A 19,813-nucleotide genomic window follows, 5' to 3' on the forward strand; every position below is an offset into this window, starting at 1 on the left:
TCTCTGGTATTAGGGACAGTAACTTGCAAGAGCTTTTCATAAGAAGCAGTAACCCTACCACTGAAAGTAGAAAACTCTATACATACTTAGCAGTAAAAAATCTGTACATCTTCATTTCTTCCCCTTTGGGAGCATAGAGCACCTTCCTCCTGCCCTAACTTTCAACTTATTGAGATCCAGACCTGGTCAATGTGCTCACAGCTGAAGTAAATAATGATAAACAACATGAGAAAGATAACACATGAGCCTTTAAGAACAAAAGTTAAAACAGAATTTTGTATAGAGAAATAGTACCCATAAGTTATTATCATCACCATGGTAATTGGAGGAAACCATATTGTAATTGCTCTGAATCTTTGCATAATTGCAGAGAGGCATGATGTGCTTCCAAGATTTAAAGTATTTTTATTTAGAAGAATGTTTTTATGGACAAATTTGTAGTTGGTTAATTTGTTTAAGGGATTAGGAATTTTGTTCCTAGTTCATCACAAAACAATGGGTCATGAACTTTTTATATGTTTATTATTAAATGTACAAAAGTATTGAGACGATAACAGTACTCCTGTTTGCTGCATCTCAAATACTAAATAGGACATATCACCACCCACAAAAAAGACTTGCCCTACATTTGTCCTGTATCCTCTGCAGTCCATATCCATTGAGAGAGGCTCTTTATCCCATACTTAGCAGAACATTATCACAGTGGCAGTGCAGGTCCCAGAATGCAAGTGAAGTAAATGAGCAGAAAAATTGTATGAGAAGAATTTATACATAAAACACAGGGTTACTTCAAGGTTCTACTTGCTTCTAAAATACTCAATAAGACTTCTTTGTAGCCTCGAATGTATTATAAAACAAGCAAAAACAACATTGGAAATCACAGATAAATAAGAAAAAAATGGGTCAACACATGTGAGGACTGAGAATTATGGAGGAGTACCTTAGTTTAGAAATGAAGTATTCAACTTATCTTCTCATGAATAATGATTGGTTGGGAGGAGAAGTGATAGGTCTTATGTAGTATATGAAATGAGGCATACAGGTCAGATGTTCTTTCTGAGCTCTTTGAATATTTTAAAAAAATCAACATGTAATTTTTAAATGAACTATGGTTCTTTGATGATCTGGATAGTTTTAGAACAGCAGGATCCAGAAAGTTAAATGATTTGGACTGGTTATTGGTTTTCAAGGCAATGGAATCACAGGCTTTGGTTAGATATTCTGTAACTGATACTGGTATAGAGTAGGCCCCACTCTGAATGCTGAGTTTAACTCAATTACTCTACACATGAAGCTGCTTTTCCATGACATGGACTTTGTGATACAATCCCAGTGTGTAACCATAAATTCTTAATTTATGAGTTCCCCTGAACCAATAATGCATGTCTCACTGTGGATAATCTAACAAAATACACTGATATCATTTCTAAAGCTGTTAACACTAACAAAAAGCTGAGACAGTCATTGGACCAAACGTTCCCAAAATGTTATTTTCCCTGGGTCTCTACTTTCCAAAAAGATGAATGATGTCATGAAACTAGCTGAACTATCATCCTATATATTTATCATCCAAATTGTACATCATGGACTATGGACAGCAGATAAAGAGCCCCAGGGAAGAGAGTTTCAAAGTATTCTCAACAGGTGAGAAACAAATGCACAAATAAAGAAAATGAATCCTGATACATAAGTAGCCTTTTATTTGGTTACAGAAATAAAAGTAAGTGGAGATGTCTGTGTGCCCATTTGATGTTCTGATAAGAACGGCATGTCACAATCCAAAAGTCTCAGGGTTATAGCAGAAAAAAAAATGTTCACTTTGATTTTACTCTTCTTGCTCCTGAACATTTCACTTCACGTGTCAAGTTCCATTCATCCCAGTTGCTTTTGGACAACAAAGCAGAGTGAAGACAAGGATGGAATATTTCAGTCATGTGACTTTGTACTTGACACAGTACATGGGCCAGTGGAGATAACAGAGTTCATACAACCTTTTAAAGAAAGGTAAGTGCCTTATACTTTTTACATAGATGCCATCATGAATATTTCATGAGGGGTCAGAGGATGAGGATCAGAGCAATGCCTTAAAATTTCTGCCTCGTTCTCCCAACCTGCACATCAATAAACATCTCCAAATTCTTTTAGAAAGTCAATGCCATTTTTATACTTTTAATTTGTCCAGAGAGTGTTTTGTTTTTCTCCCACTTACCCTCTAACTTCTAAGCCTGGAAGCTGAGTGAAGAAAGGACTCCATACATTGTCGCATCACATATAGTCTGCCTCTTCACAGTTTCCATATCACAATATCTGGTGATGTCTCATCAAAAGGAACCTCATTCTAATTCAGTGAATGCCATCCTAACTGGGAAAATAAATGCCATACAGTAGAGTCAGCTGATGGATATGCCATCAATGGGTAGTTTTTAACACATTGCTAGGGCAAATGATATTTTTGGCACACTAGCTACAGAAAATTTTCATATAGCTGTTCAGTTACTCTCTCAGATGATCTGCATGTAGTCACACTGTGCCTTCTAAAGATGCACCAAGAAGGAAAGTAGGAAACCTATCCACTTTGAACTTCATATGTGTTCCCGTTTCCCCATTCTTCACTTGTATGTATGTATAATCACTGGCCTTTAATTTCAAAGTCCATTTATTCACTCTTTCTTTACAGTAAAGAAGGATTGTATGGACTGTAAATGATGTGTTTGCATTTTTTGAGAACTGTGGCTGTCCTTAGTAGTGATGTCTGCTTCCTTACCTAGTCACTAGCCTGAGACAAGTGTAGCATGTGATAATTGGCTACAATTGATGGTAGGGAGAGAGGTGTTGCCCACTAGCTCACATTTACCGTTATTTAAGAAGCTGTGTCTTCTCTCTATATATGTCTAATCTGTCTATTCTCTGACACTTACATCACATTCACTACTTTTGTTTTTCTTTAAGTAATCTTATTCATTATATCTGCTTATTTTACCAATTTCAAGACTATCTACATTTTAATTTTGTGTATATTTGATCTTTATTGGTTAGATGGTATGAAATGACTAGGAAGAAAGTGGAGTTATTATTCTTCCCATAGACATAAACACAAGCTGGTATCATTCTCTTCCAACTGACCTGTCACTCATTTTTTTTACATGAAACTTCATAAACTTTTTCATACATTTTACCTTTTAGAATCTTCTATTTTACAAACATGTAGTAGTGGCACATACAAATTTTAATAGGATGCTATTCTTGTGTTAGTGTACCTGAGAAGGTCTTCAAACAATGTTTTCTACAAAAAAAATTGTCTTGGTTAGATAAACCCAGTGTGAATATATGACATGGCAGTGTAAACATAAAATAAGTGAACAATACTAAAGAGGTAGTAATCTCTGCACTCATGACCTAAAGGAAGTGTATCCCTGTGCATTTGAGGTCCATTTAGTCCACAGCTGGAATCCATTCCCTTCTTATGTATTAACTGAGCATTAATATTATCCATTACCATAAATGAATACAGATATACATTATTACCAAATCTGTCTCTGGTATTTGAATTTATTCAAAAACAAATCCTTAAAAAAGATTTTATGGCCACAAAACATAGACCAGAAAGAAGAAAGATAAAGATTGTCAGGATGGCATATGTTAACTATATTGCCCATTGATTATAAAGAATTGGAAGTAACAGAGCCAAATGTTGTCCTGACTATCATGCATAATCTGACATTCAAGATTGCCTTACCCTATCCAGTTAATTTCATAAGAAAATACTATAAACTCAATGATTCACACACCATGTGCATTTTACATATTGCTCAATAATTTAAAAATGAAATCACAATCAGGTTTACTGTTTGGTCAATGTCTTGGGCCTTGTCTTTACCTTTTGAGAAAGAACTAAAAAACCAGAGATATACAAGGCTCTCTGTAGAAGATTCTTATGGCTCCTCTTAATTATAGGCCTGTATTTTCATGAACTTTTAATGTTTTTGTAAGCTTCCATCTTCTTATGTCATCTCAAAATCCCAACATAGAAATTTTGTTTGAGTCTTTGGGGGTGCTTGGGAATACCATCCAGTACAGGATAGTCCTTGTATTGATTACACATGATTATCTTTAAATCTCTGTCCCTATTAATCACTGTAACCTTTTACAGAGGAGGAAATGACAACAATCAGTTTGCACTGGCCTTAGCTTTTTCAGTGGATCAAGTCAACAGGAACCCTGATATTTTACCAAATACGTCTTTAGCATTTGGATTTCTAGCAGATGATTGTAAGTTCATGTCAAAAGCATATGATATCATTCAATCTTCTGTAAAAGATCATTATAATGCACCTAATTATAACTGTGTTAATCTGAACATATGTTCAGTGTTGCTTTTAGGACCAAACTTGGCAGAATATTTAGTAGTTGGGAAAACAATGGACCTCTACAATTCTCAGCAGGTGAGATTTTGTGTGGTAGTTTTGCAAGAAATCCTGTCTCTATTGGTGCCATTCCAAGATGCAGAGAAGAGTGTGAGGGAGAAACTGACCTTACACTTATGTAAAACTACATAGTTCAAGGGTACTATTCAGAGATTTTATGGGCCTTTCATAATACTGTTTTTGAAGTATAGATAAGGGAATAAGTAACAGGTAAGGGGATATTTAAGATCTCTTTGCCAAAAAGTGCGTTTAACAACTTATTTTAATGCATGTTACCTCATGGTTTTCCCTGTGTCCCAGGTCGTTCAATTTACCTTTGGACCCTTCCATCCTATCCTGAGTGATCATGAACAATTTCCTTATTTGTATCAGATGGCCCCCAAGGACACATCTCTAGCCCTGGCCATGATCTCTCTCATGATTCACTTCAGCTGGAACTGGATTGGGCTGACCATCTCAGACAATGATCATGGTATCCAGTTTCTCTCATATTTGAAAAGAGAGATGGAAGAAAATATAATCTGCTTTGCCTTTGTGAACATGATTCCAGCCAACATGCATTTATATGTGTCAAGAGCTGAAACATATTATAAGCAAATCATGACATCATCCTCAAATGTTGTTATTATTTGTGGTGATACAGATAGTACTCTAGCTTTGAGCTTTAGAATGTGGGAATCTCTAGGTATACAGAAAATATGGGTCACCACCTCACAGTGGGATGTCACTTCAAGTATGAGAGACTTTACACTTGACTCATCTCAAAAGACTCTAACTTTTGCACACCATCATGCTGAGATTTCTGGTTTTAAAAATTTTCTCCAGACATTGAGCCCTCTCACCACAAATGAATACCTGGCAAGTCTGGAGTGGATGAACTTTAACTGTGAAGTCTCAGCTTCTAATTGTAAAACACTGAAGAACTGCTCATCCAATGCCTCATTGGAATGGCTAGGATTACAGACTTTTGACATGGCTTTTAATGATGGCAATTATGATATATATGATGCTGTGCATATCGTGGCCCATTTCTTCCAGGAGAATCTTCTTCAGACAATGGATAAAGTAAAAGAACATCAATATAATTGCTTGAAGGTAGTGTTTCTTCTATTGGATGATATTTGGTGTCATCAATGTCAGAGTCTTTAATAGTCTCTCTGATGCCACATTCTAGTTGATTAGGAAATATTTTGCCAAATGTAAAGCTTTCTGAACATTTTTGCTCCTGAGAAAGTAAATCTAGTGGTTGGTATAAATCTCAATTGCAAAGGCACTAGAGTAGGACACAGAATTTATCAAGGTAAATCAGTGATTTTTTTACAGAGGACCTGAATATCATCACCCCTGTTCTAATACTAGAAACATAGGAGTCCTTCTTCATTAATCATCTCTCTGATGGGAAGATAAGCTTTTCTTCATTATTTGTCAAATAAGTTGTAATCAGTGTAGGGGATACTTTTCTACAGTGTTATTAGCTTATTCTGCCCCAAATCTAGGCATTGGAAAATACACAGAAAATAATGGTAGGATTCTGTTCAGTACATATATGTGTATCTATATGTGTGGATGGATGGCTATTATTGTTTATGATGTATTTGTGTTTGTTTCTGTGTATCTAGGTGTATATCTGTGTTGATGTGAATAAATGTGTTTCTGTCTATCTGCATATCTGTCTGTTTGTAGAACTTAATGTTAATTTTTCTTACATCAATGTTTTTCCAGTAGGTGTGTGTTTCTGTATGACTCTTCCTGTGTGTATTTGTCAGCACATGTGTCTACATGTGTCCATGTGTGTTATTTGTGTGTATGTTTGGATTCCATTGTGCACATGTATATCTCTGTTTCAGCGTATCTGTGTGTATTTGTATGTGTGACTGTCTCTCTTTGGATTTCAGAATAAATTTGTTTGCATCAATGTCTCCCTGTGCATTTGTATCTGTATATATCTATGAATTTGTGAGTGTGTGTGTGAGCCTGTGTATGTTTTTTGTGGGTTTCTTTTTCTGTGTGTCTGTTTGGGTGCATAAGTGTGATTTTGTGTGTCTTTGTGTTCGCATGTGTGTCTTGGCTTGCATGTGAGAAAATAGTATGTGGCTGTATTATATATGTATCTCTGTATCTGTATGAGTGTGCGTATGTGTTTCTGTATATTTAATATTTATGTTTGGTGTCTGCATGTATGTATGCATTTGTGTTTAGTAGTTTATACTGAGAGAACTGCAATTCTAGGGACATTATGATAATTTTATTAATCCACTTGCTTTCATTGCAATTTCTCAACTGTGCACCTTCAATAAAGTTGTATTTATAATGAAATCAGAATACATTTTCTGACTTCAAGCAAGGACACACACACTATAGAATGTTGACTGTCTTTCAGCTGCACTCCATTCTTAGGAAGACCCACTTCACCTATAATGTTGGGGACAAAGTGATAACAAAACAGAAAGAAAAACTGCAGGCAGAGAATGACATTTTCCAGATTTGGAATTTCCCAAATGGTCTTGGACTTAAGGTGAAGATTGGACAGTTTAGCCCGTATTTTCCACATGGTCAACAGCTCCATTTATATGAAGACATTATAGAGTGGGCCACAGGAAGTAGAGAGGTGGGTCTGACCTAACTGTTCTGATTTCCATTACACAACATTTCTATTTGTGCTTCCTTGTAACTTAGTGAAATGAAATAGATCGTCACAATAGGGACCATTCTTTAGAATCCTTTAGTATGACTCTCCTTTTCACTTTTTGATATGATTTTTTATTAATTCTTTGAAGATAACAGACATGAACACATTGAATATTTATCATACTAGAACATGTTTCTGTCTTTTAATATAATTATAAAAATGGTTGTTAGCACTGTTTAATATTATTTCCAGTAAAGTGAAATTCTTTTGGTACCACTCTGAGTACTACACAATGATTTTCCTCTTTTCTGCTGAACCCCTGACACCAGTGGTGAAAAACTGAGGCTAATTGTAATGAGGAGAAAATTACACATATGCAAATCTTTATTTTTTTATTACAGACTGAGTTCAAGAATAACCAGGGCTACAAAGAGAATCCTTGTCTCTAAAAACAATACAAAAAAATAAAGAAATGGGCAGAAAGAAGGAAAGAATGAAAAGGAAGAAATGCCATTAATTAAGATCATCTCTTAATTTTTTTATTTAAAACAAAATTTTATTCATTTTACATACCATTTTACGTACACAGATCCCCCTCTCATCCCTGGTCCTGCACCCCCGATCCTTGCCTAACCACCCTGAGCCACCCTTCATCCCCTCCTGAAAAAAGTAAAGTTCTCCCATGGTGGGACAACAAAGCCTAGTACATTCAGTAGAGGTAGAACCAAGCCCCTATCCCCGGCCACAAGTGTGAACAAGGTGTCCAACCATAGGTAATTGGATCCAAAAAGCCAAAGATATATCCTAATCACTTTGCCAGGGGTCCCTCAAACAGATCCAGCTATATAACTGTCTCCCGTATGCAGAGGGTCTAGTCTGGCCCGATGCAGTTTCCATAGCTGTTGGTCTAAAGTTTTGTGTTCCTCTGTGCTTGGTTGAGCTGGCTCTGTAGATTTCCCCAGCATAATCTTGACCCCCCTTGCTCATACAATCCCTCTTCTCTCTCTTCAACTGAACTCCCAGAGCTCAACCTGGTGCTTGGTTGTGTATCTCTGCATCAGCTACTATCAGTTACTGGATGAAGGCCGTGTGGTGACAGGGTATTCACCAATCTAATTAGCAGAGTAATTCTGTTTAGGAACCCTAAACACTACTGCTAATCATCTAATCTTGGGATATCCTTGTGGATTCCTGGGAATTTCCCTAGCACCAGGTTTCTCTCTTACCCTATAATGTCTCCCTCTATCAAGATATCTCCTTCATTGCTCTCCCACTCCATCACTCCTCCAGCTAGACCACCCTATTCTGTCATGTTCTCATCCTCCATATCCACCCCACAATTGACCCTCCATATCCCAAGTTCACTCCTGGAGATCTCTGTTTCCCCTTCCCAAGGTGATTCTTATGTCCCTCTTTGGGTCTGCCTTGTGTCCTAGCTTCTGTGGAGATGTGGGTTGTAGTCAGATTATCCTCTGCTTTACATCTAGTATCCACTTACCATGTTTGTGTTTCTGAGTCTGCATTACCTCACTCAGGATATTTTCTAGTTCCATCTATTTATCTACAAATTTCATGATGTCATTTTTTTCTCTACTGAGTAGTACTCCATTGTGAATATGTACCACATTTCCTTTATCCATTTTTCAGTCGAGGTGCATAGATTGTTTCCAGGTTCTGGCTATTATGAATAATGCTGCTATGAACTTAGTTGAGCAAGTTTCCTTGTGGTATGATTGAGCATCCATTGGGAATATGTCCAAGAGTGGTGTAGCTAAGTCTTGATGTAGATTGATTTCCAGTTTTCTGAGAAGTCCTCTTACTGATTTTTGGAGTGGCTGTTCAAATTAGCACTCCCATCAGCATGTCCTTTCCTTATAGAAGGTTCTCAGTTTCAGGAGGTATCATTTATTAACTGTTGCTCTCTGTGTCTGTGCTACTGGTGTTATATTTAAGAAGTGGTTTCCTGTGTCAGTACAATCTAGACTACTTCCTAATTTCCCCTCTTTCAGGTTCAGTGTAGCTGGATTTATTTGAGTTTTTTTATTTTATAATTTAATTTAATTTTACATAGCAGCCGCGGATTTTTCTGTCCTTCCTCCTCCTGCCCCCCCCCGCCCTTCCCTCCAGCCTACCCCCCATTTCTATCTCCTCCAGGGCAAGGACTCCCCTGGGGATTCAGCTCATCCTGGTAGATTCAGTCCAGGCAGGTCCAGTCCCCTCCTTCCTTCACCCAGGCTGAGCAAAGTGTTCCCGCATAGGCCCCAGGTTCCAAACAGCCAGTTCATACACTAAGGACAGGTCCCAGTCCCACTGCCTGGGGGCCTCCTAAACAGTTCAAGCTAATCAACTGTCTCACTTATCCAGAGGGCCTGATCCAGTTGAGGTTTTTGATACACATTGATTTGAGTTTTGTGCAAAGTGATAAGTACAGATTTGTTTGCAGTCTTCTACATGTTGACACACAGTTATGTCAGCACCATTTGTTGAAGATGCTTTCTTTTTTCCCTTGAACAATTTTTGTTTCTTTGTAAACAAAAAATTAGGTGTGCATAGGTGTGTGGAATAATGTCAGTATCTTCATTTTGATTCCATTTGTCCACATGTTCGTTTTTATGCCAATATCAAGCTTATTTTATTACAATAGTTCTATAGTAGAGCATGAAGTCAGGGATGATAATGCCTCCAGAAGTTGCTGTATTGTACAGGATTGTTTTGGCTATGTTAGGTTTTCTCTTTGTCCATATGAAGTTAAGTAATGTTCTATTGAGGTCTGTGAAGAGTTGTGTTGGGATTTTGGTGGGGATTGAATTGAATATGTAAATTTATTTTGTAAAGATTTCCATTTTTATTATGTTGATTATACCTGTCCATGAGCATGGGAGATCTTTTTTATTTTCTGATATCTTCTTCAATTTCCTTCTTCAAGGACTTCAAGTTCTTGTCATACAGGTGTTTCATTTGTTTGGTTAGAGTTACACCAGGGTATTTTATATTATTTGTGGCTATTAGAAAGGGTAATGTTTTTCTGATTCCTTTCTCAGCCTGTTTATCATTTGTATATAGGAGAACTATTGATTTTTTAAATTAACGTTTTATCCAGCCACATTCCTGATGGTACTTCTCAGTTGTAGAAGTTCCCTGGTAGAATTTTGGGGGTCACATATGTAGACTATCCTATCATTTCCAAATAAAGTTTGACTTCTTCCTGTCCAATTTGTATGCTTTTCCTATCCTTTTGTTGTCTTATTGCTCTAGCTAGGACTTTGAGTACTATATTGAATAGATATGGGGAGAGTGTGCAGTATTGTCTTGTTCCTGAATTAAGAGGCATCACCTTGAATTTCTGTCCATTAATTTTATGTTTGCTACCAGCTTCCTGTAAATTGCCTTTATTATGTTTACGTTTATTTCTTGTATTCCTGATTTCTCCAAGAACTTTATAATGAAAGGATGTTAGATTTTGTCAAATGCTTTTTCAGCATGTATTGTGATGATCATGTAGGTTTTTTTTTCTTTCAGTTTGTTTATATGATGGATTACGTTGATAGATTTTCATATGTTGAACTATCCCTGTATCTCTGGTATGAAGCTTACTTCGTCATGGTAGATGATTTATTGATATGTTGTTGGATTTGGTTTGCCAGTATTTTATTGAGTATTTTTTGCATCAATGTTCATGAGGGAGACTATTCTATAATTCTCTTTCTTTTGCATCTTTGTGTGGCTTGGCTATCAGGGTAACTGTAGCCTCATAAAAATAATTTGGCAATGTTCTTTCTGTTTCTATTGTGTTGAAAAATTTGAGGAGCATTGTATTATTGTATCTTTGAAATTTTTGTAGAATTTCACTGAAACCAATCCTTTGGTAGAATGCACTGAAACCATCTGGCCATGGGCTTTTACTTATGGGTAATAGGTCTATTTAAATTGTTTAACTGGTCTTGATTTAATTTTGGTATATGACACTTATCTAGAAAATTTTCCGTTTGTTTTAGATTTTCCAATTTTGTGGAGCACAGGTTTTTGAAGTATGACTTGATGATTCCCTGGATTTCCTCATTCTCAGATGTTATGTCTTCTTTTCATTTATGATATGGTTAATTTGGATATTCTCTATCTGCCTTTTAGTCAGTTTGGATAAGGGTTTTTCTCTATCTTGTTGATTTTCTTTTTTTTTTTTTTAGGGTTTCTTTTTTTTTTTAATTTTTATTTTGCAATACAATTAAGTTCTACGTACAGGCACAGATTCCCTTGTTCTCCCCCCTCCCGCCCCCCTCACCTTCCCTCCAGCCCGCCTCCCATTCCAATCTCCTCCAGGGCAAAGCCTTCCCCACAGACTGAGATCAACCTGGTGGACTCAGTCCAGGTAGGTCCAGTCCCCTCCTCCCAGGCTGAGCCAAGCGACCCTGCATAGGCCCCAGGTTTCAAACAGCCGACTCATGCAATGAGCCCAGGACCCAGTGCCAGTGCCTGGATGCCTCCCAAACAGATCAGGCCAATCAACTGTCTCACCCACTCAGAGGGCCTGATCCAGTTGGTGACCCCTCAGCCATTGGTTCATATTTCATGTGTTTCCGTTTGTTTGGCTATTTGTCTCTGTGCTTTATCCGACCTTGGTCTCAACAATTCTCTCTCATATAAACCCTCCTCATTCTCGCTAATTGGACTCCCAGAGATCCACCTGGGGCCTAGTCATGGATCTCTGCATCCAGATCCCTCAGTAGTTGGATGAGGTTTCTAGCACGACAATTAGGGTGTTTGGCCATCCCATCACCAGAGTAGGTCAATTTGGACTGTCTCTCGACCATTGCCAGCAGTCTGTTGTGGGGGTATCTTTGTGGATTTCTGTGGGCCTCTCTAGCACTTTGTTTCTTCCTATTCTCATGTGGTCTTCATTTACCATGGTCTCCTATTCCTTGTTCTCCCTCTCTGTTGTTGATCCAGCTGGAATCTCCCACTCACCCAAGCTCTCTTTCACTCGACCCTCGCCCTTCACTACCCCCACTCATGTCCAGGCTGTTCATGTAGATCTCATTCCATTTCTCTGTCATTGGGCGATCCCTGTGTCTTTCTTGGGGTCCTGTTTTCCAGGTAGCCTGCCTGGTGATGTGAGTAGCAGTCCAGTCATCCTTGTTCTACATCTAGTATCCTGTTATGAGTGAGTACATACCATGTTTGTCTTTCTGAGTCTGGGATACCTCACTCAGGATGATTTTTTTAGGTCCATCCGTTTGTCTGCAAACCTCATGATGTCATTGTTTTTCTCTGCTGAGTAGTATTCCATTGTGTATATGTACCACATTTTGTTTATCCATTCTTCAGTTGAAGGGCATCTGGGTTGTTTCCATGTTCTGGCTATTACAAACAATGCTGATAAGAACATAGCTGAACAAGTGCTCTTGTGGTGTGGTTGAGCATTCCTTGGGTATATGCCCAAGAGTGGTATAGCTGGATCTTGGGGGAGATGGATTCCCAATTTTCTAAGAAAGCGCCATATTGATTTCCAAAGTGGTTGTACAAGCTTGCATTCCCACCAGCAGTGGAGGAGAGTTCCCCTAGCTCCACATCCTCTCCAGCATAAGGTGTCTTCAGTGTTTTTGATCTTAGCCATTCTGACAGGCATAAGGTGGTATCTCAGAGTTGTTTTGATTTGCATTTCCCTGATGATTAGGGATGTTGAGCAATTCCTTAAATGTCTTTCAGCCATTTGAGTTTCCTCTGTTGAGAATTCTCTGTTTAGTTCTATAGCCCATTTCTTAATTGGACTGTTGGGCATTTTGATGTCTAATTTCTTGAGTTCCTTATATATTCTGGATATCAGTCCTCTGTCAGATGTGGGGTTGGTGAAGATCTTTTCCCATTCTGTAGGCTGTCGCTTTGCCTTGTTGACCGTATCCTTTGCTCTACAAAAGCTTCTCAGTTTCAAGAGGTCCCATTGATTGATTGTTTCTTTCAGTGTCTGTGCTACTGGTGTTCTATTTAGGAAGTGGTCTCCTATGCCAATGTGTTCAAGACTACTTCCTACTTTCTCTTCTAGCAGGTTCAGAGTAGCTGGATTTATGTTGAGGTCCTTGATCCACTTGGACTTAAGTTTTGTGCACGGTGATAGATATGGATCTGTTTGCAGCCTTCTACATGTTGCCAGTTTTGCCAGCACCATTTGTTGAAGATGCTTTCTTTTTTCCATTGTGCACTTTTGGCTTCTTTGTCAAAAATTATTTGTTCATAGGTGTGCGGATTAATGTCAGGGTCTTCAATTCGATTCCATTGGTCCACATGTCGGTTTTTTATGCCAGTACCAAGCTGTTTTTATTACTGTAGCTCTATAGTACAGCTTGAAGTCAGGGATCATGATGCCTCCAGAGGTTGTGTTATTGTACAGGATTCTTTTGGCTATCCTGGGTTTTTTGTTTTTCCATATGAAGTTGAGTATTATTCTTTCCAATTCTGTGAAGAATTGTGTTGGTATTTTGATGGGGATTGCATTGAATCTGTAGATTGCTTTTGGTAAGATTGCCATTTTTACTATGTTAGTCCTGCCTATCCATGAGCATGGGAGATCTTTCCATTTTCTGACATCTTCTTCAAATTCTTTTTTCAGGGACTTAAAGTTCTTGTCATATAGGTCCTTCACTTGCTTGGTTAATGTTACCCCAAGGTATTTTATGTCATTTGTGGCTATAGTAAAGGGTGATGTATCTCTGATTTCCTTCTCCGCTTCTTTGTCCATTGTATATAGGAGGGCTACTGATTTTTTTGAGTTGATCTTGTATCCTGCTATATTGCTGAAGGTGTTTATAAGCTGTATCAGTTCCTTGGTGGAATCTTTGGGGTTGCTCAAGTATACTATCATGTCATCTGCAAATAGGGAAAGCTTGACTTCTTCCTTTCCAATTTGTATTCCCTTAATCTCCTTATGTTGTCTTATTGCTCTGGCTAGAACTTCAAGTACTATATTGAATAAGTATGGAGAGAGCCTTGTTCCTGATTTTAGTGGAATTGCTTTAAGTTTCTCTCCATTTAATTTGATGTTGGCTGTTGGCTTGCTGTAAATTGCCTTTATTATGTTTAGGTATGTTCCCTGTATTCCTGATCGCTCCAAGACCTTTATCATGAAGGCGTGTTGGATCTTGTCAAATGCCTTTTCAGCATCTAGTGAGATGATCATGTGGTTTTTTTTCTTTGAGTTTGTTTATATGGTGTATCACATTGACAGACTTTCGTATGTTGAACCATCCTTGCATCCCTGGAATGAATCCTACTTGATCATGGTGGATAATTGTTTTGATATGTTCTTGGAGTCTGTTTGCCAGTATTTTATTGAGTATTTTTGCATCAAAGTCCATGAGGGAGATCGGTCTGTAGTTCTCTTTCTTTGTTGTATCCTTGTTTGGTTTAGGAATCAGGGTAATTGTAGCCTCATAGAAGGAGTTTGGTAATGTTCCTTCTGTTTCTATTGTGTGGAACAATTTAGAGAGTATTGGTATTAACTCTTCTTTGAAGATCTGGTAGAATTCTGCACTGAAACCATCTGGACCTGGGCTTTTTATGGTTGGGAGACTTTTAATGACTGTTTCTATTTCATTAGGGGTTATTGGACTATTTAAATAGTTTATCTGGTCTTGATTTAATTTAGGTATGTGGTACCTATCCAGAAAATTATCCATTTCTTTTAGGTTTTCCAGTTTTGTGGAATAGAGGTTTTTGAAGTATGACCTGATGATTCTCTGGATTTCCTCAATGTCTGTTGTTATGTCCCCCTTTTCATTTCTGATTTTGTTGATTTGGATGCTCTCTCTCTGTCTTTTGGTTAGTTTGGATAAGGGCTTGTCTATCTTGTTGATTTTCTCAAAGAACCAACTCTTTGTTTCATTAATTTTTTGTATTGTTCTCTTTGTTTCTATTTTATTGATTTCAGCTCTCACTTTGATAATTTCCTGGCATCTATTTTTCCTGGGACACTTTGCTTCTTCCTATTCTACAACTTTCAGGTGTGCTGTTAAGTCACTAGTGTGAGATTTCTCCAGCTTATTTATGTGGGCATTTAGTGCTATGAATTTCCCTCTTAGTACTGCTTTCATAGTGTCCCATAGGTTTGGATATGTGGTGTCTTCATTTTCATTGATCTCTAGGAAGTCTTTAATTTCTTTCTTTATTTCTTCCTTAACCCATTGGTGATTCAGTTGGGTATTATTCAGTTTCCATGAGATTGTAGGTTTTCTGTAGTTTTTGTTGTTGTTGAAATCCAACTTTAGACCATGGTGGTCTGATAGAACACAGGAGGTTATTCCAATTGTTTTGTATCTGTTTAGATTTGTTTTGTGGCCAAGTATGTGGTCGATTTTAGAGAAGGTTCCGTGGGGTGCTGAGAAGAAGGTATATTCTTTTTTGTTAGGATAGAATGTTCTGTAGATATCGATTAAGTCCATTTGGGTCATGACATCAATTAAGTCCTTTATTTCTCTATTAAGTTTCAATTTGGGAGATCTGTCCATTGGTGAAAGTGGGGTGTTGAGGTCTCCCACTATTAATGTGTGGGGTTTTATATGTGATTTAAGCTTTAGTAATGTTTCTTTTACATATGTGGGTGCCCTTGTGTTTGGGGCATAAATGTTCAGGATTGAGACTTCATCTTGGTGGATCTTTCCTGTGATGAGTATGTAATGCCCTTCTTGATCTCTTTTGATTGATTTTAGTTTGAAGTCTATTTTGCTGGATATCAGCATGGCTACACCCGCTTGTTTCTTAAGACCGTTTGATTGGAAAGTCTTTTCCCAGCCTTTTATTTTTAGGTAGTGTCTATCTTTGAATTTGAGATGTGTTTCTTGTATGCAGCAGAAAGATGGGTCCTGCTTTCGTATCCATTCTGTAAGCCTATGTCTTTTTATCGGTGAATTAAGTCCATTGATATTGAGGGATATTAATGACGAGTGATTGTTCATTTCTGTTATTTTTTGGTGGTGATGTGTGTGTACTTCTCTTTGTTGGGGTTTACTGCTGTGGCTTTATCTATTGCCTGTGTTTTCGAGGGTGTATCTGACTTCCTTAGGTTTGAATTTTCCTTCTAGTGCTTTCTGTAGGGCTGGGTTTGTGGATAATTATTGTTTAAATCTGGCTTTGTCATGGAATGTCTTGTTCACTCCATCTATGATGATTGAAAGTTTTGCTGGGTATATTAGTCTAGGCTGACATCCATGGTCTTTTAGTGTCTGCATTACATCTGTCCAGGTCCTTCTGGCTTTCAAAGTCTCCATTGAGAAATCGGGTGTTATTCTGATAGGTTTGCCTTTATATGTCACTTGGCCTTTTTCCCTTGCTGCTCTTAATATTCTTTCTTTATTCTGTACATTTAATTGTTTAATTATTATGTGGTGAGGGGACTTTTTTTTGTGGTCTAGTCTGTTTGATGTTCTATAGGCTTCTTGTATCTTCATAGGCATTTCCTTCTTTAAGTTGGGAAAGTTTTCTTCTATGATTTTGTTGAATATATTTTCTGTGCCCTTGAGTTGGTATTCTTCTCCTTCTTCTACCCCTATTATTTGTAGGTCTGGTCTTTTCATGGTGTCCCAAATTTCTTGGACATTTTGGTTCATGACTTTGTTGGCTTTAGTGTTTTCTTTGACTGATGAATCTATTTCTTCTACTGTATCTTCAACGCTAGAGATCCTCTCTTCCATCTCCTGCATTCTGTTGATTATACTTGCATCTGAAGTTCCCAATCGTTTTCTCAGATTTTCTATTTTCAGCATTCCCTCTGTTTGTGTCTTCTTCATTTTTTCTATTTCCCTTTTCAGGTCTTGGACTGTTTCCTTCATTTGTTTCATTGATTTTTCTTGATTTTCTTTCAGTACTTTATTGTTTTCTTCCAGGACTTTATTGATTTCTTCTAATTTATTTGCCCTTTCTTCTAGTTGTTTATAGCGTTCTTCACATTTTTTTGTCTTTTCCTCTACCCGAGCCTCTAGCTTCTTCATGATGTCATTCATAAGGCTATTTTCTTCTGCTTCTTCCAATTTCTGATATTCAGGTCTAGGTGTTGGAGGAGGGCTAGGGCCTGGTGATGCTGTATTGCTATTCATTTTGTTGTATGTGTTTCTGCCTTGACATCTGCCTATCTCCTTGTGGTTTGTTCTTGGCCTTATCCGCAAACTTGGTTCTGACAGAGCTGACAGATTCAGGAAGTCTCTCTCTCTTGTCCAGACGGGAGCTCTCGTGTCCAAATTGGAAGTTCGGGGCAGGATGGGAGCTCTTGTCCAGAAGGCAAGTCTGAGGCAGGATGGGAGCTCTTCTCTCTCTCTCTCTCTCTCTCTCTCTCTCTCTCTCCTCCAGAAGGGAAGTCCGGGGCAAGATGGGAGCTGGGGGCCGGCCTCTAAGTCTCAGGAAGAGGCTTGGGTCTTGAGCGGGTGGCCATGGGGGCAGGGCGTGGAGACTGCAGGGTCTGCCAGGGTTCTTGGGGAAGGGGATCCTTCCCGGTGGGGCTAGAAGAGAACCTGCCTGGTGGCCAGAATCTGGGGCCAAGTTGGGCATGTCTTCCCAGAGTGGCTGGTGCCCAGGGATGGGGTCCGGGGCAAGCTGGGGGACTCACCTGTGTTCCAGAAGGGAAGTCCGGGGCAAGATGGAAGCTGGGGGCTGGCCTCTAAATCTCAGGAAGAGGCTTGGGGCTCGGGCGGATGGGCATGGGGGCAGGGCGTGGAGACTGCAGGGTCTGCCAGGGGTCTTGGGGAAGGGGATCCTTCCCGGTTGGGCTAGAAGGGAGCCTGCCCGGTGGCCAGAACCTGGGGCCAAGTTGGGCAGGTCTTCCCAGAGTGGCTGGTGCCCAGGGATGGGGTCCGGGGCAAGCTAGGGCACTCACCTGTGCTTCAGAAAGGAAGTCCGGGGCAAGATGGGAGCTGGGGGGCCGGCCTCTAAGTCTCAGGAAGAGGCTTGGGGCTCAGGCGGATGGGCGTGGAGGCAGGGCGTGGAGACTGCAGGGTCTGCCAGGGGTCTTGGGGAAGGGGATCCTTCCCGGTGGGGCTAGAAGGGAGCCTGCCTGGTGGCCAGAACCTGGGGCAAATTTGGGCAGGTCTCGTGCTAATGATTTTGTACACGTACACGAGACCTTAAATATTCACTGTGAAACTTCTTCCATCTGATGATTACTCTCTGGAAAGTAGCAGATTGCAAAATCACTACAAAAATTAATTGCTCTTGTATATAACAGAAAGGATAACACTGGGGAATGTGTCAAGAAAGCAACTCCATTGCAGTGACCTCTAAAACATGAAATACCTGGGAATAAACATTACCAAGGATGTTAAGCCTCTTCATAGTGAACATCTTATAACACCAAGGAAAGAAACCAACAGACACTGAAAGATGGAATCTATCTCACATGCTTCTGGATTGATAATTAATATTGTGCAAATAATAAATGCCTATATAATGAACAATACACTGATATTCTGCACAATGTTCATCGAAATCAAGAAAAAATGGGACTATGAAAAAATTTCCTAAAATTCAAATAGAAAAACAGACTCTGGATGGACCAAGCAATGCACAACAAAAAGAACAAAGCTGGAGGTATCATCATATTTATATTCCATTACACTCTATTGATATAGTCACAGAGGATCTCCATACTGACACTACTATATACAAATATTTCAATGGGGTAGAAAAGCATAATTAGATTGCACAGCTATAGCTAGCTTAGCATTGAAATAGGTTTAAAAAATACTAATGGAAAAGACAAAACAGCTTAACCAATACTTTTGGGATCCTGGGAATAAAGGATTAGTATATCTAGAATCTAAAAGAATGTAAAATCTGAACAAGTTAGCTCAATTGTGAAAAGGTACAGAACTAAGAGTTCTCAGAAGATGAAACACATATGGCTGACCAATACTTAAGAATGTTCAACATCTTTAGCCACATGAAAATGCAAATTAAAACTACTTTGAAGATCAAATGGGAAGAGGGCTGGCAGGAAGGAAGAGTGAGGAAATGTGTAGAAAGATGGCTAAAATTAAAGGCCACTTGAGGAATATTGTGTCAACCGAATACAGTAGAAGCTTTCTAAATTATACACATGCCTAAAGGGGATATAAATAAATTCACTAAATAATAAGGGAGACAGAGACCCAACTAGCCATTTCATCACAATATGAAGTTGGGTCACATCTAATTAAATTGTTGCCTAAAGGGATCCCATGAGTGTCACCAAACAACCCAGGCTGTGGCCAGGATTATAGGTTGTTCTCCACAGACTGGTGGCAAGGACCAATTAATAAGACCTTCACAACAGATTAAACATGCAGAAGTTGATCTGGTGCCTTCATTGAGATTTCCATGTTCTGGCTATAACAAGCAGTACTCTAGTGTCTTTGATACTGAAATGTACTCTGGCCATTAACAAATGAGAATTGTAAATGCCAACACATCCAAAACCCCTTTGATCTATAGTGATGTCCTGCCTGCAAGATAGCTAGGGAAATGGTGGTGGTGCATGCCTTTAATCCCAGCACTTGGGAGGCAGAGCCAGGCAGATCTTTGTGAGTTCGAGGCCAGTCTGGTGTACAGAGCGAGATCCAGGAAAGGCGCAAAGCTACACAGAGAAACCCTGTCTCGAAAAACCAAAAAAAAAAAAAAAAAAAACAAATTTGTAAGAGTAAGCAACCAATATCTGATTTGAATGCATAAATACTCAACTTGAGTGAAAATCATCAGAGACTAGATATTCCAGTTACCTACAATTGCTACAGTTCTTTAAAAAGCAATA

General features: G+C 38.7%; 1 protein-coding gene across 1 annotated transcript in view; it reads left to right on the plus strand.

Moving 5' to 3' along the window:
• Nucleotides 1–1,810: 1,810 nt before the first annotated feature.
• The window catches only part of LOC131893983 (vomeronasal type-2 receptor 116-like), a 56,827-nt gene continuing 38,824 nt past the window's right edge, over nt 1,811–19,813 (plus strand). Inside the window, exons 1-4 of the mRNA XM_059244180.1 lie at nt 1,811–2,004; nt 4,151–4,442; nt 4,725–5,519; nt 6,805–7,032. Coding sequence (XP_059100163.1) covers nt 1,811–2,004; nt 4,151–4,442; nt 4,725–5,519; nt 6,805–7,032 — 1,509 coding nt within the window. The remainder of the gene's footprint in view (nt 2,005–4,150; nt 4,443–4,724; nt 5,520–6,804; nt 7,033–19,813) is intronic.

Source organism: Peromyscus eremicus, chromosome 1, assembly GCF_949786415.1.
Source record: "Peromyscus eremicus chromosome 1, PerEre_H2_v1, whole genome shotgun sequence".
NCBI classification, from domain to species: domain Eukaryota; kingdom Metazoa; phylum Chordata; class Mammalia; order Rodentia; family Cricetidae; genus Peromyscus; species Peromyscus eremicus.